This window comes from Ailuropoda melanoleuca, chromosome 13, assembly GCF_002007445.2.
Source record: "Ailuropoda melanoleuca isolate Jingjing chromosome 13, ASM200744v2, whole genome shotgun sequence".
NCBI lineage: Eukaryota > Metazoa > Chordata > Mammalia > Carnivora > Ursidae > Ailuropoda > Ailuropoda melanoleuca.
The window spans coordinates 29,375,779-29,391,375 of NC_048230.1; the positions used below are offsets into that span (position 1 = coordinate 29,375,779).

General features: G+C 46.8%; 1 protein-coding gene across 1 annotated transcript in view; it reads left to right on the forward strand.

Annotated features, from left to right (window-relative positions):
* The window catches only part of ITGB3 (integrin subunit beta 3), a 36,901-nt gene extending 21,577 nt beyond the window's left edge, over positions 1-15,324 (forward strand). Inside the window, exons 11-15 of the mRNA XM_034640707.1 lie at positions 2,382-2,604; positions 3,479-3,579; positions 5,709-5,828; positions 10,619-10,785; positions 12,481-15,324. Coding sequence (XP_034496598.1) covers positions 2,382-2,604; positions 3,479-3,579; positions 5,709-5,828; positions 10,619-10,785; positions 12,481-12,546 — 677 coding nt within the window. The 3' untranslated portion in view covers positions 12,547-15,324. The remainder of the gene's footprint in view (positions 1-2,381; positions 2,605-3,478; positions 3,580-5,708; positions 5,829-10,618; positions 10,786-12,480) is intronic.
* Positions 15,325-15,597: the final 273 nt, after the last annotated feature.

Below are 15,597 nucleotides of genomic sequence, written 5' to 3' on the forward strand. Positions count from 1 at the left end.
GAGGTCTACTCCTCCTCCACGCCTCGTGGTTCCTGGTCTGGTGTGACACCGTGTGGGAGGGATCCCATCCAGAAAGCGTTTCCTTCGGCTGCTGGCCGCCCCTGAAGCCATAAAACAGAGCTGCCTGGGTCAGCGCCTGCTTCCTGCCTCCTGCCGGTGCAAGAACAGCTCTTCCCCAGTGTGCTGCAGCTGCATTCATGCGGGAAGCCAGGCAGCGCCTGTAGTCTCCCAGAGGCTCCCTCCCCCGCCTCCAGCCAGAGTGTGGTGTGCCTGCTGGTTTCGGCTCTGGATCCTGTGGTGCTGCCGTCACACTCTCCAGTGACAGATACTCAGGGACACACACTTACGGAGCACCTGTTTTGTGCCAGGCACTCTGTCCAAATGGGTGAACAGGGGTCATGCATGATTCCTGACCTCCCCGCTTGTGCAGCTGTCTCTCCCCAGAGCTGCTGGCCCGTGGTCTGTTCTCCGCCACTTGCGGGGGCTCACCAGGGTGGCACACAACCACCTGGCTATTTCCCCAGCCTCTGGCCTTCCCCCTACCTCCTCCCCACTGGGGTATGGTCCTTGGTGGTTACACGTTATCAGCACCCCTGCCTCAAACACCAGGGAGTGCATCCTTGTCCTCACGGGACTCCCCACTTGCCATGTCCATGAGCATAGATTGATCAGGCGTCCCTGGGCCAGGCTCTGTGCTGTAGTGTTGTGGGATAGAGAGACACGGATAATTCGGTTTTGCCCTTAATTAATTTACCTAAGGATAATTCACAACACGAGGAAGAACCTCCCCCAGATCTCGGGAGTGAGGTGTCCTTGGGAAACAGTTATAGGAGTCCACTGGAGAGACTCACTGTAGACAGAGGAAGCCTGGGTGGCTTCAGGGAGGAAGTAGAATGTCAAACAAAGGGCTGGCCCATAAAGCAGGGGAGTGGAGCTATGCATCAGCCCAGAGGGTCAAGCTGTTTAGGGAAGGTGGTTGCATTCTCCGGGACCTGAAATGCCTGCTCCTCCCTTTCCTTCTGCTCCCTCATTCCTACCCCTCCCCTGCTGCCTTCCTTTCTACTTCCCTCCTCTTTCTTATACTTTCTCTTTATTCCTTACCCTCCTCCTCTGACTTTCCTGTGAACCCAGGCTCAGCCACCCTTTCGCTGGCGGGGTGCCCGTCCTGTGACATTACTACACTGTGGTTTCCTTTTAAGGGCTGACCCTGCCAGGGCTTAGGGCCTGCTGGCTCTAGCTTGCTGCTTGACTCCCAACCTCACTCCCTGGCTGGCCTGGCTGACCATCTTCTCAAAGATCACTTTGTTTGGCCACACAAAGGAAACACTGTGGGACAGGGGTTTCTGAGGAGGCCTAGGCTTCTGAGGACTGCTGGTCCTCTGTGGTGTCGGCCTTTCCCTGTCCAGGAGCCATCACTAAAATCTAGGTGTAGTGGACACTGTGGGGCCCTGCTCACCTGGCTGTCACTGGGGAGCAGAAGGTGCCAGCTCCCGGCTGTTTCAGCCTGCCTGGGCACCTCCCTCTCCTCCACCTTCATGGGGCCCATTTGCTCACACAAGTGGCGTGGTTTTCAGACCAATTGAGGTTACTTCCTCCTTGCTCCCTGCCTTTCCTCTGATTAACAATCAGATTTTTATTATTCCTCCACTTCTTCCTGATTCAGAATCCTTGAGAATGAGTCACCTTTTCTTCTAAGTTTGGGAACCAAGTTTTCAAGCCTGGTTAAGTGATTAGCAGGATGCAGCTCCCAGAGTTAACACCTGCATTTAACCAACCTGACCCCCACCCCAGTCCCCTCTCTCCCATTCCTATGCTCCTGCAGTAAAGTGAATAGGCCTTTCCTACGAGCACTGCTGGCTCTTTGCGATACTATGCTAATACAGCACAGGGCACACACTGGAGAATGTGCGTATGTTTTCCAGGAATTTAACTAGGACATAAGCTCCACGGTCATAAGGACCTTGCCTGTCCTGTTCGCTGCCGAATCTCCAGTGCCCAGCAGGAGCTCAAGAAATACTTGTTGAGTAAATGGATAAGTACACAAAGCATTAATTGCCTGCTTCCTCTGTTTCAGATGTTATGCTAATCACTTCTGATCGACAAATTGATATGTCCTCTCCTATCACGGAGCTCACAGTCTAGAAAGAGAAACAGATAGGCAAGGAAATGGGCTGATCATAAGGGTTAAAATAAAGGTCCATGTAAACGCCAGGAGAACACAGAGCAGGCAGTTGATTTGGCCTGGGGAGGAGGGAGGGAAAGCATAAAAGTATAGAAGGTGGTGAACCGTTCAGTGTGGCGCTAACGAGTGAGTAGCGGCGGAGGCGGGGGAAGGTGGGGACCCTCACTGGCTGCCTGCCCCTTGGGCTGTGTGCTTCCAGGCCACGGCCAGTGCAGCTGTGGGGACTGCCTGTGCGACTCGGACTGGACCGGCTACTACTGCAACTGCACCACGCGCACGGACACCTGCATGTCCAGCAACGGGCTGCTGTGCAGCGGCCGGGGCAAGTGTGAGTGCGGCAGCTGCGTGTGCATCCAGCCCGGCTCCTACGGGGACACCTGCGAGAAGTGCCCCACCTGCCCCGACGCCTGCACCTTTAAGAAGTGAGTGGGCCCAGAAGTGAGTTGGAGAGAGCTGGGTGCTGGAAGGAAGGGAGGGTCCCCCAGGCTAGAATCCCCCCCCCCCCCCAGGGTCTGTCTCTTACTCACCAAAGCTTTAGGAAGAGGAGTCCACTGTGGCTTAGAGGCTAGCTTTCCTCTTTCCACTGAAAAGTTGGGGCAACATTGGATGAAGAGTCAACCAGGCAGGGGCCAGAGTAGTACCCACGGGACTCCAGGTGGAGAAACCCACTCTCCTGGGGTGGCATCCTGAATTCCTGAGTTGGGAGGAAGGCAAAACCAGGGAGCTTCTGGGGAACGTTCCAGTGCTTATGCTCTGATTCTGTGGGAGATGTGGGGCTGCAGTTATGAAGGACACTGTGAGAAGGGAGAAGGTCACAAGTATGCACTTCACTTATCTGGGGGTCAGGGGATGCTCCTGCCATTTCTCTTGCCACTTTAAGCAGGGCTAGACTCATGAGTGCATGACCTGTACATCTGTACCGCGCCCGTGCTTAGAAGGGCCCCACACTTGGTTTACTGCTCTGCTGGCACTGTCTTGTAATTCTCAGTCATTTTTGACGTTTTCCTTTGCACTGGACCCCCAGATTACATGACCAGTTCTGCCTTGAAGGCTCCCCTACTGGCATAGGCTTCACTTCCTGTCATACTCACGGATGGGCCATGAAGAAGTTTAACGAGGGTGCTGGGGCCCTCTGCCTGCCAGTCCTCCCACTCTGAACTCCAGACTTGACCCTCTGGGCCCCAGGTGTTTGTTTTCTGAGGTGGAACAGCTCTCTGGTGTAGAGAGGTCCGAGCCAGACAAACCTTGTAGGTTTGCTCTTCCCTCGTCTTAATCTCCGTGTCCTCTCTCTTTTAGGGAGTGTGTGGAGTGTAAGAAGTTTGACCGAGGAGCCCTCCATGAGGACAACACCTGCAACCGTTACTGTCGTGATGAGATCGAGTCTGTGAAGGAGCTTAGTAAGTTCAGTGTGTCTCAGAGTTGCAAACACACTTGTGCGTGCGTGCACGCGTGCACACACACACACAGCTTCTAAAGTTCTGCAATTAATCACAGAAGCTGTCCAACTTTCATCAGTAACATGGAAGAGTAATTCCCACCTTGAAGGCATGTCGTGCGGACCTGGTGCATGCTAGGCCTTTGATAAAAGCTGTCTTCCTTAAGCCTCCTGCACCTCTACTAACTGGTTCCACAGTCCCTCCCCATTCTGCTTTCCAGCACACACAGACTCAGCAAGATCCTACAAATCACTTTTTAAAGTATGCCTGATTTCTGGCAACCCTAACCTTACCTCCCCAAGGAAAAGAAGACAATGCATCCCATTTTACAGATGAAGTAACTGAGGCAGAGTGTGACAGGCATCATTTTAGGAAGCTAGTAAGCATTTACTGAGTTTACTTAGCTAAGAGTGTTAAACAGTGCCCAGGCATACCACTTCGCTGGTTTGGAGGGGAAACTTCACCTTTATGGATTTATAGTTAAAATCATTATGCTGGAGCCATTCCTGGAAAAAGACAGCTAAAAGTACAGTGGGGAGCGAAACTCTTGCTTGCAATTATTCTGGTTTGTACTTTACCTTGACTTAAAAGGAGATCATCTTTGTGCTGTCAGCACATCTGATATGATTATCTGGGTCAGCCAGGCATTGGCTGGTAGCGGGGAGATGGTAATCTCTCCTGAGATAGCCATCTCCCATGAGGAGAGATTACCATCTCCCATGAAGGCAGGAAACGTGCTTTTTAGTGAGAGCCACAGTAGGACACAGCCAGTCAGTCAGCTTCTGGCTGGGGGTGTTACAGAAAAGGGTCAGGTCTCTGGACCCTTTGGCTAATATCAGAGGTGGGGCTAGGAGTGAGGGTAGTGATTTGGGGATTGAGTTTGAAGAGACAGCTTTTCCTCTGGAGGGGATTGGGTGTATGCTATGATTAGTTCAGAGGGGGAGACTGCTGAGAGAGATGTGAGATGTTTTTATTACCTAGACCAGATGGATATCACAGGTTAGCTGATAAGTATTTCTCATACCCCCAACCCCATTGCCATGATAATCATAAAAATGAATGCTTGTTTGTATGGAATTGTATAACTTATAAAAGTTATGAAAGTGTCCTTTCATACCCACCATCTTATCCTTTCCTCAACAACCTAGTAAAGCAGAACTGTAGTACTGTTGTTATCTTCATTTTGCAGATGAGGAAATGGAATCTCAAGAAAGTTGCATAACCTGCCCCAACAAGTCAAGCTTAGAACTAAATCCGGAAATCCTTATCCTTTCCATTGTATTCTTATACCACTGGTTTTCTGAAGGCTTGTTGTTCCAGGCTCTGAGACTCAAGTTCTAGTCCTGCCCCATCATGCACCTATGGTGCTACCTTGGAGCATTTGCTTAACCTCATCAGGTGTCAGTTTTACCCATCTGGCTTCATCAGTGGCTTCATCTCATAGTGCAGCTGATGGAGGGGTACCCATAGCTTCCCTGTCAGAATAAGAAGTTTTAGAATCAGAAGAGATGAAGCTTACAAAACGTGATGGGAATCAGAGAAGAGGGGATGACTCTGGAGAGGAACACTGGATCAAAAGCAGAAATGAAGAAATATAAGGGCTGAATCAATGAATTATTAGGAGTTGTTGGGCTAGCAGAGAAGGGAAAGAGAGGCAAGGGAACACCCACTGTGTGTTAGGTACTGTTTACTTTATGCCATTTAGCTCTCTACCAACCTTGTGAGGTGGGGTATTATTTTCCTTTTATAGATGAAGAGAGAGCTGATGAGGTCAAGTAACTTCCCCAATATTACACAGCTGGCAGGTGGGAGAGCCAGGCTTTGAATCAGACTGTGGAATGTGTCATATCATGTCCTTTGCAGAAGAAGGAATAAGAACCTAAAAGGGCCTGTGAGGGACAAAATACAGAAGTGAGGGTCATCTAGAGGTAATTTCCAGGCCATCTCAAATCTAGACATCTTGCCTAATGTTAGGCACAGGGTTTCCTGTTGCATACTTTCTCAGAAGTCCCATAACCAGGGCTTGGGGATGGCCCCATCTTCCAGGAATTGACTTGCTTTTCATTCTCCCATCTTTTTCCCTTCCTCAGAGGATACTGGCAAGGATGCAGTGAATTGTACATACAAGAATGAGGATGACTGTGTCGTCAGATTCCAGTACTATGAAGACTCGAGTGGAAAGTCCATTCTCTATGTGGTAGAAGAGCCAGGTGAGTGAACCCTAAGGGCTATGTTAGGCAGTAATTTCCACCCATTGCTCCTTTTACACAGAGCAGCCAGGTTAAGACTGACCTTACAAGTGGTAAGTTAGGGCCTGTCATTGGGGTATGGGTAATATGTAAATACATATATTAGTGAGAAAGCAACTTTGCTAATTGAGGAGATAGAAAAATAAGAAGGTGGGTAAGGAAAGGAAGAAGGTAGAGGGGTGGCTGGGTAGCTCAGTTGGTTAAGAGTCCAACTTGATTTTGGCTCAGGTCATGATCTCGGGGTCGTGGGATTGAGCCCGTGAGGGGCTCTGCTCAGCGCGGAGTTGTTTGAGATTCTCTCTCTCTCCCTCTGCCCCTCCACCCACTTATGCTCTCTCTTTCTCTAAAATAAATCAATAAAACCTTAAAAAAAAAAGAAGGTAGATATGGATCCCATGAAGTGACAAAATATATCATGGCATTTTTTGAGGTGATGATGTTAAGAACAAGGAATTTAAAGTCTAGGACTGTTCAGCATCTGCTCTACCAAGAGTTAGGTGGTTGCCAAGAGTAACCTGCTTGCTGCTTCAGAGGAAGACCTGATGCTTTGAGGTGTTGACCTTAACCAGGTTGACCATGAGACATGGTGCCGGGTTTGAGGCACCAACCCAAGGTGCCCTGAACACTGAAAAGATAGTGCTTGCTCTCAAGGCCTTCTAGAAGCAGGAGGAGCTTATCTATCATACACACAGACCAACCGCAGGCTTGTCACCATCCAACCATAGCAGATTGCTTGCTTCCCCTTACCACCTCTGTCTTCTTCCTTTCTCTTAAACAACAGGCTAAGCTACGAATCATTAGAAAATATGTTTGAGTATGTATTACACATCAGGCAGTGGCCTAGGTGCTGGGAATATCACAATAGATAAAGCAGATATGGCATTCACAGGCCAGAGGGAGAGGGACAAGGACAGTGCTAAGGGACAAGGGCTATGGTATGGCCGGGGGTAGACAGGAACTTAGGATAGTGAAGGAACAATGTCTGAAGGTAGAGATTAAATCAGTTGGTTGCTTGACATTCTTAACAGATGTAGGAATTTCTTCAAATCTTCCTTCCGACCAGGGTCTAGCAAACTCTTTCTGCAAAGGGCCAGATATTAAATATTTTAGGCTTTGTGGACCATGTGGTCTCTGCCATGACTACTCTGCCATTGTAACAGGAAAGCAGCATATATTTAATGCATGAGCCTAAGTATATTTACAAAAACAGATGGCAAGCCACACTTGGCTCTCAGACCATAGTTTGCTTGCCCTTGCTTTAGGAAAGTGGGTCTCAAACTTTTGTATGTTCCCCCTTGTTAAAAAAAAATCCAGAGTCCTGAGCCCTGACCTACTTCATGAGCCTCTGTGTTCTTGATTAGTGCTCCCGGCAATTGTGATACACCCCAATATTTGAGTGCTTCTGTTTTGGACACATCATTTCCCCGAACGAGCCTTCTCAGATGTCCTCTGGCATCCATGTTGCTGATTCGGTTGGGTGCTCCTGCTCCATTCTCAGAGTAGCTGTGCTTCCCTTAGAAGGGCCTTCATCACACCATTAAATTGCTTTTTTTTTTTTTTAAAGATTTTTATTTATTTATTTGACAGAGATAGAGACAGCCAGTGAGAGAGGGAACACAAGCAGGGGGAGTGGGAGAGGAAGAAGCAGGCTCCCAGCGGAGGAGCCTGATGTGGGGCTTGATCCCATAACGCCGGGATCACGCCCTGAGCCAAAGGCAGACGCTTAACGACTGAGCCACCCAGGCACCCCTAAATTGCTTCTTTAATCAGCCATCTCCCTCAGTAGATCACAAGCTCCATCCACACAGGGACTGTCTATCTTATCTATTGTTATATCCATACTTGGCTCAGTCATCTAAAGAGAACACACTTGATAAACAGTTTTTGAACGAATTAATAGGAATTCCTAGGAGACAGGCAGGCTGGTATACATCTTGATACCTGCTAGGAGAATTTGGGCAGCTAGAGAGAAGAAAGGGGGTGAAGATGGGAAGAAACTCTGCTACATCCGTGTCAGCCAGGGTGTTGCTGGCTCCATGAGTGGAGGAAAGCATAGTGCCCCCATCTGTGATATTGTTCACCAGCCTTTCCCAGGGCTCTCACCTTTAGAAGGGAGAAGGAAGGTAAAGAAAGGGTATGGCCTTCGTTTTATTTACTAACTCAAGGGAAAGCTGACATGGGAAGGGGAGAGGGAAGAGTCTGGGGTATGTATTTGTGGGGGAGCAATGTGAATTATTTGGCGATGACCCCTCACAATTTCCCATCCACCTGTGTTAACACATTTCATGGATTTTTCCACACCCACCTTATCTGTGCTTTTGTCCTTTCTCATTTCAGAAGGGCGGTATGTTCTTGCTTTTGGGTTTAACATTACTTTATCTCTTTGCTACAATAATCCTTGCTTCTGCTGTATCACTTACCAAAACCTTTTGGCTTGTTGTTCTTAGACTGGAACCCGTTACCTGAAGTTGTGGGGAACAAAGATGGTGATAACCTGAGCTGGTACAAATAACTCCTGGTGGGGGGGGTAACTTTTCTGATGTGTCCCCCTTTCTCCACATTGGGAAATGGGGTCCCAGACCTACATTTCCTATCTTGTTGCCCTGGAATTCTAAGTTCTGCCTTTCCTCTCACCCATCATCCCCAACCATTTTCAGGGGCTCTGGCTTCAAGCAGAATGTAGCATTTGAGGTCCTGGAGTATAGAAGATTATTCTCATTCTCTTTCCTAACTCATGCCCTTGCAGATGCTCTCCCGGAAGGGCTGGGCCACTTCAGGGCAGTAGACAGAGCACTGCCAAAGGGCTTGGCATTGGCTGGGTGGTGTTCATCCTGCATGGAGTGGGATCCCCTGAGCTGGGTCCTCATCACTCACAGATAGGGTTGCCTGGCAAATACAGTATATCTCATGCAATATTTAGTACATACTTAGGCTAAAAAGTTATTTATTGTTTATCTGACATTCACATTTCGCTGGATTTCCTATACTTTTGTCAAATCTGCTAGTCCTACAGTCCTAGCCAAGTCCTACTTGGCAGGCCTTCAGTCTTTCTTGACCTCAGGTCCCCACCATGGGTCCTCATCACTGTGGCTAGGAGAGCTCTCTAGAGACCACCTGATCTTGTGTTCTGCTTCCAGGATGTCTGCCATCCACCCTTTTCAGGACAAGTACTTAACAGTTGTTTTTCCCTGAAGATCTCTTGACATTCTACCTGTCCTGCCCATACTGGCATGCAGAATTGAAGAGATTTTGCTTTGAGGTTTGAGGGTCAGCCCTATCTTCCAGAGAATTCGTAATTGTTTTTCCCAGAAGAACTGGGACCCTTCTCTCCTGGGAACTCAGACACTGGGACCTCAGAGACTCTCTCCAGATGCTCCTTTAATTATAGACAGGTTATAATTTGGTGGCTTGGGAAATAGCCAGCTTGGGTTTGTGTTGGTGGTTGTTTTTGAGTCGTGTGTGGTGAGCACAGCGTATATGTTTAGAGAAGAAGGTGGGAGACAGTGTGGAAAGTGGGTGTGACCTCCTCTCCGGACCCATCAATACTCATATATCCAAACACCTAATTACGTAGCACCTGAGAAGTCACTGGAGTGAGGTCATCCATCAGACACCTGTGGTTTATGGGAAGCAGAACTCTCTGGAGCATACTCAGCTTGGCCTTCAGAAGGGTGATGCACCTCTGTCTGTGTTGATTGTTGACTGGGTTTGAACAGGATGTCAGCTCTCAATAGGGTTAGGGGTTTAGATGAGGAGATATTTTGGGAAGGAGCCAAAATTTTCTCTCGGTTGGCAGGCCTCCTGGTCTCTAAGTGTGCTAACAAGGTCATGAGGTTCCCAGCCCTCAGGGATGTACATATCTGAATCAGGGTAACAAACAGAAATGCCTACAGGAGCTAGAAAAATAACTTAGTGAAAACAATTGGATATAACAAGAAGGCCAGGAATAAGGGTATCTGATATTTATTGAGCACTGAGTCTGTGCCAGGCAGTGTTCTGAGTTCTTTTAAATATATTTAGCTTAATTATTCTTCACAAGTCTTGGAGTTCAGTGCTATTACTTTCTCCATTTTAAACATGGAAAAATAGGAAACAGACACCCAGAAAAGTTAAATAATTTATTGAGGGTCACATAGCAAAGTAAGTGGTTAAGCCAGGATTCGAACCCAGGCAGTCTAGCTCCAGAGCGCAAGGTAGCATGGCCTCAATGACAAGTTACATGTTGCCTCTGTTTAGTAGAGAAAAGAGGGTGGTGAGGATTCTGGAAAACTGGAAAATGTGTCACACCTAAAGGGGACAGCCGCTCCTTGCATCTAACCAGGGCTGCCCTGTGGTTTCAGTGTTTCCAAATATTTTGATTTTTTTTTTAAGAAGAAGAATCTCAAATTTCAGAGGGAGAATCTCCTGATTATTCAATATTGCCAACAAAGTCAAAATTTTTTATTAAGTTTTTATTTTAACTCCATTGTAATTAACATAAAATCAGATTTTTAATAAACACTTATATAGGTTAGATTCTGCCATGGGTGACCTGCTTATCACCTCTGACTTAAACCACTCAGGACAGATTATTGCTCTCTTAAACATAGGCACCCCCTCCTTTAAAAAATTAGTTGATGTATTCTGTAAGTCCTGTTTCCGTTGGAGAACTTTCTAGTAATTTCTTACTTGGTCAAGAAGACCTATTCATAGCCAGTTCAAGTGATTCCTGCTACATTCACAACCTCTGTCTCTGTGCTCTCTCCTGACAGAGTGTCCCAAGGGTCCTGACATCCTGGTGGTCCTGCTCTCAGTGATGGGGGCCATTTTGCTCATCGGTCTTGCTACTCTGCTCATCTGGAAGCTTCTCATCACCATCCATGACCGGAAGGAGTTTGCTAAATTTGAAGAAGAGCGAGCCAGAGCAAAATGGGACACCGTAAGAGGCTGGGCTGGGCATTTTCTCAAGTCATTGGTTTGAAAGCCTCAAGTGGAAACTGCAGATGCCTGGGGTGGCCAGGTTCAGCTAGCCCATAATTTCCCTGTTAGCCTCTGTTCTGGAAATTGGGAGATGGTCCCATTGTCTTTATTATTCCTGGAAACCACCTGATTCTCTCTCTACCACACAGTGATGACAGGCCACGTCAGTGAGTACTGACTGAACACAGGTAGGGCCCAGCTCTGCTGTGGACACTGATGCAATGAAAAAGAGACTTCTTCTCCAGTTGAGGAAGATAAGACAAACTTGAGAATCCTACACGGAGAACATATAATACATTATATACTGATGAAGTCCAAAGCATTAAACACAAACAGGAAAAAAAAATAAGTTAGCTAACTTTTGGTGGGATTCAGCATATACCAGGAACTGTTCCAAATAATTTTTAGGTATTAACTTCTTCCATTCCTACAACAGCCGTAGATAGGAGACAGCATTGTTATTCCCATTTTATAGGTAAGGAAACAGCCCAGAGAGCTTAAGAAGCTTGCCCAATTGTGGGAGGGAATTAAGTTATGATAGGAATTACTTTTTGGGCCAGCCTCTTAAAAAATATCCTCCCTGCAGTTTATTCTGATAGAATTAAATGAAACAAGTGTCTACTGAAAACTTTCTACGTGCTTAATTTTACTCTGTTCTCCTTCAGCTCATCTTCTACATTTTAACTTTTTTCTGGACATTCCAAATGGCTGCTTGACTCCATGAATGTCCAGGGGGAGGCTGAAAGTTTGTTTCCATTTGATGGTGACTTCAGGCTTTTGTACCCAAGGGTCTGAAGAAACTTGAGAAACAAGTGTTTCTTTTAGCACAGTACAGAAATCTGGAACCTCTGAGGCACATGAAGATGTTGACCCGTAAAGACTATCAGATCTTATGGGATTTGTCACTTTGTGTTAGAAAATAATTGTGTGGGGGGGATGTGCCTGAGTGGCTCAGTCCGTTAAGCATGTGACTCTTGGTTTTGGCTTGGGTCATGATCTCAGGGTTGTGGGATTGATCCTTGCGTCGGGCTCTGTGCTCAGCAAAGTCTGCTTGAGATTCTCTCCCTCTGCCTCTGCCCCCCCCCCACTAAAATAAATGAATAAATCTTTTTTAAAAAAAAGAAAAGAATTTGGGAAACCCAGTGAGGGTTTATTTTTTCCTGCTAACATGAGTATTCGTGGGTAGTGCTTAGAGGGATGAAATGAGAACAAATTAAAATTATTTTGAGCAACACTGTCCTCTTGGTTTCAGCTATGACCTGCTACATTTCCCATCTCTGCCCATACTCCCCAGGATGGTCACAAGGAAGGAAAAATGGGGAGAAGGGCAAAAAGGAGAGTTCAGGAGAGAGGCAAGAAATCGATACTGGTGAAAAGAGATCCTGAAATGTTTGGTGATCCCCAAAAACTAATGGGCTGGATTCAACCCCTTAGAAATAGCAGCAGGATGGCATTCCACCTTCTCTCTGCTCTTATTTCGTATCTACTCCCATCTTGAGAGAGAACTTGGGGGTACAATGAGCACTAAGTGGTTCATCAATGGTATATCCCAGAGAAGAGTGTCTTGGGTAGACTTTTCAGATGAAATGTAATCCTTGAGGGGAGGGGAGAGTTGAGGAATTCACTGTAAGATGCTTCTCTGTTTTCTCTGCAGGCCAACAACCCACTGTACAAAGAGGCCACATCCACCTTCACCAACATCACCTACCGGGGCACTTAATGACAAGGAGTCATTCTCAGATCACTATCAAGCTGTCCCAGAACTGTGGACATCTCTGCTGTCATGTTTACAGGGAACGATATCTGTGGGGTGGGATTGGGAGCTGGGTGTGGGGTGGGTCGGAAGAACGTCAGTCTGTGGAGGTATGGGCCTCTGTGCATGTGTATGTGTGAGTTGCTGCGTGTGGGGGAATGTGTAATTTAAAACTTGTGGTGTGTCCCAGGCAAGCAGAGCTCCTCAACCTTCGTCCACAGAATGCCTCCTTCAGGGATTATTCCTGCTTAACCTGAGGGTGACTGACACAGCTGAGCCGGTGTTCTACATTACCTCAGTGAGAAGCCAGCTTTCCCTTTCGGGCCATTTTTTTCCTGAAGAAGAAAGCAGAGCCGAGCCTCTCATTCCAGAGGAGGGGGCCTTGACTCTACTTTGAGTTCATGGTTCTTGGGCCTGACGCTCAGCAGCTCTGATAGCAACTGCTGAGCTTGGTGGCCTTGTTGTGTCATCTGGACCTTTATCTCCTTTCTCTTCTCTCAGGGTGAAGGAGAAATCGGAGGCAAGCTGAACCGTCAGGGCTGCCTATGCCTTTTACCATCACCTCAATCCAGTATGGTTCTCTCATGAGGGGAGACTTGCTAGCAGTTCTGTGGGGAATGAGGATGATAGGGCCACTCAGGGGTCATGGATGGCCTGGACAGATGTGCCAGAGTCCCCCAGTTCATCATCATCACCCTTTAGATCTGTCTCATCGGCAGCTCCACCCTAGAAGTTCCTTTAGAAGAAGTGTGTCACCCTTAGGCCAGCATCACTTCTCTACCTTCTCCTTCCACACTCTCACTGCTGTAGACATTTGCTACATCCTGGGGGTTTCTTTCATGACCAAACACTTTTCCTCACAGGGAGAGTGCTGTGATTAGAGCCAGAGGTCTGGCCCCACCCTTCCGGCCCTCCGCCCCTGGTCCAAGGCACCTCTCCACACACCCAACCTGGTGCTTCCGTGTCTACATCCATCCACGCGGCTGACTGCATTTATCTACCTCTTGGCTGTCCTTGGGTGAAGGAATCTTTCCCATGGGTCTCCAAGTCCGCTGGACATAACTGCCACATTTGGAATGCTGGGCCAGTTGTATCAGCATGTGTGGCTTATTCTCCTATGGCCTGGGCAACCTCATTTTAACTCAGTCTTTAATCTGAGAGGCCACAAGTGCAATTTTATTTTATTTTTCTCATTGGGTCACCTGAACCATGATGAGGCTTGCTTAATCGAAAGGAATAGGTATATAATCACACTTGCATTCTTTTGTAATTTTATTTGGTGGTGAGGAAGGAGAGTGTTAAAAAAGAAAAAAAAAAACCAACACAGACTTGGACTAGTTACAGACCCTCCCACTTGGCATCCTTCATAGGAAGTTGCTGCCCAGCCGCCGGGTCTCTCATCCTGGAAGCCTGTAGGGATGGACCCATGGGCATGCTGGGCCTTTTCTGAGGAGCTGGGATACAGGCTCTTCTTTTTTCCTAGCCATAGCTGTTGCTCCATTGGTGTTTACCTTAGTCTGACATTAACACCCACCCTCACCCCCATTCATCAAGAAAAAGGGAAGGACCTATAGACAGTGGTCTGATGATCAGAAAATCTAGGTCCTGGCCTCAGTGTTACAGCTAAGGAATCTTTAACCTTAATTAAGGCAAGTCTCTTTCTTCTCCCTGGGGCTCAACTTTCTAGTTTGAAAAATGATAGGTTTGGACCAGCCAATATCAATATCGTGATATTCTAAGATGCTGGGACTTCCTGTGGCATCAAGCATGCTGTCAAGATTTTAGGAGGTATTGTTACTCTTGGTTGTTTTAGTTGGGAGATCTGAGAGACCTGGCTGTGGCAAGAGCAGATGTCATTCTATGTCAGCTTTCTCAACGGAAGAGCCTCATTCTCTCCTCTCAGAACTCTTCCAGAATTTGTTAGCAGTTACATCTCCTGATGTAGCACTCAAGCTCCACTTAGTTTATTATTTCTTAGTTCACTTTGTTCACATTTGCATCCACGTATAAGGAAGAGGCATCCATAAGAAGCAGCTGAAATATGTATTCTCTATCTGTGGGTTAACACTGAGACTAAGCTTTGAAATTAGGAATGGGACAAATGAACCTTGTCTCACCCATGGATTATCCTTTACTGAAGGGGATGGTAGTACAGTTGAGGGTTGAATCCAAGAAGTTTCAAACCTAACTATATCTTTTGGCTACTGAGACAAGAGTCCATTAGAATAGTAGTTGTACGTTTTATTTAGATAAGATGGTTTATATGAATAAATTATATCAAAGGAGGAAGAACACATATCTAAAAGATTAAAAAAAACCCCATTAGGACTCTTGTCTGAACTTCTGGAACAAGGCTTCTAGGCCTTTGCCTGTCTGTGGGGAGATCCTGTTCACGAGATAGCAAAGTGCAGTCAGTTCTGGCCTCATGTGGGGTGAACATCTAAATAGGATTTTGGCATCAGCACAGCCCCAAAAGGTTATTTGTGCTCAGCTCATCTGGAGATAATTTACATTCAATCTCAGGGTCTGTGGACAGTAACGGGAAGCTTTGAACATTCCTGACAAGTTGTCACATAAGGAGTCAGTTCTTTACCTCTCAGATATTCTTAGACCATCCATGACTTCAAGATACTTCTCTTTGTTAAGTATTCCTGGTTGGAACGCCTTAAGTGCCTTCCGGACTTCCCAACCACCCCCTTTGTTTGAGTTGTGCAACAGTGAATTAAATGTGCTTTCCAAAACGAATTGACCTAAGGCTGCCCAGTTCTTCCTGTGTTGTTCTTTCTGTTTTCTTTGGGTGAAAAGACGAAGTGTCATTGCCTCAAAAATGATTATTTTAGAACAAGCATGTTTCCAAATGTAACTGAATGATGACTACTACGGGAACTGAAGTTTGCTCCAGAACCCAGAGTTTTTCTTTAGACTTTAATAACATTTTCAAAGTAAGTAGGTTATTACTGTTCTAAGAATTAGGGTTGTTTTGCTTTTTAATTGGGGATTTTTTGGAACTTGTGCAAC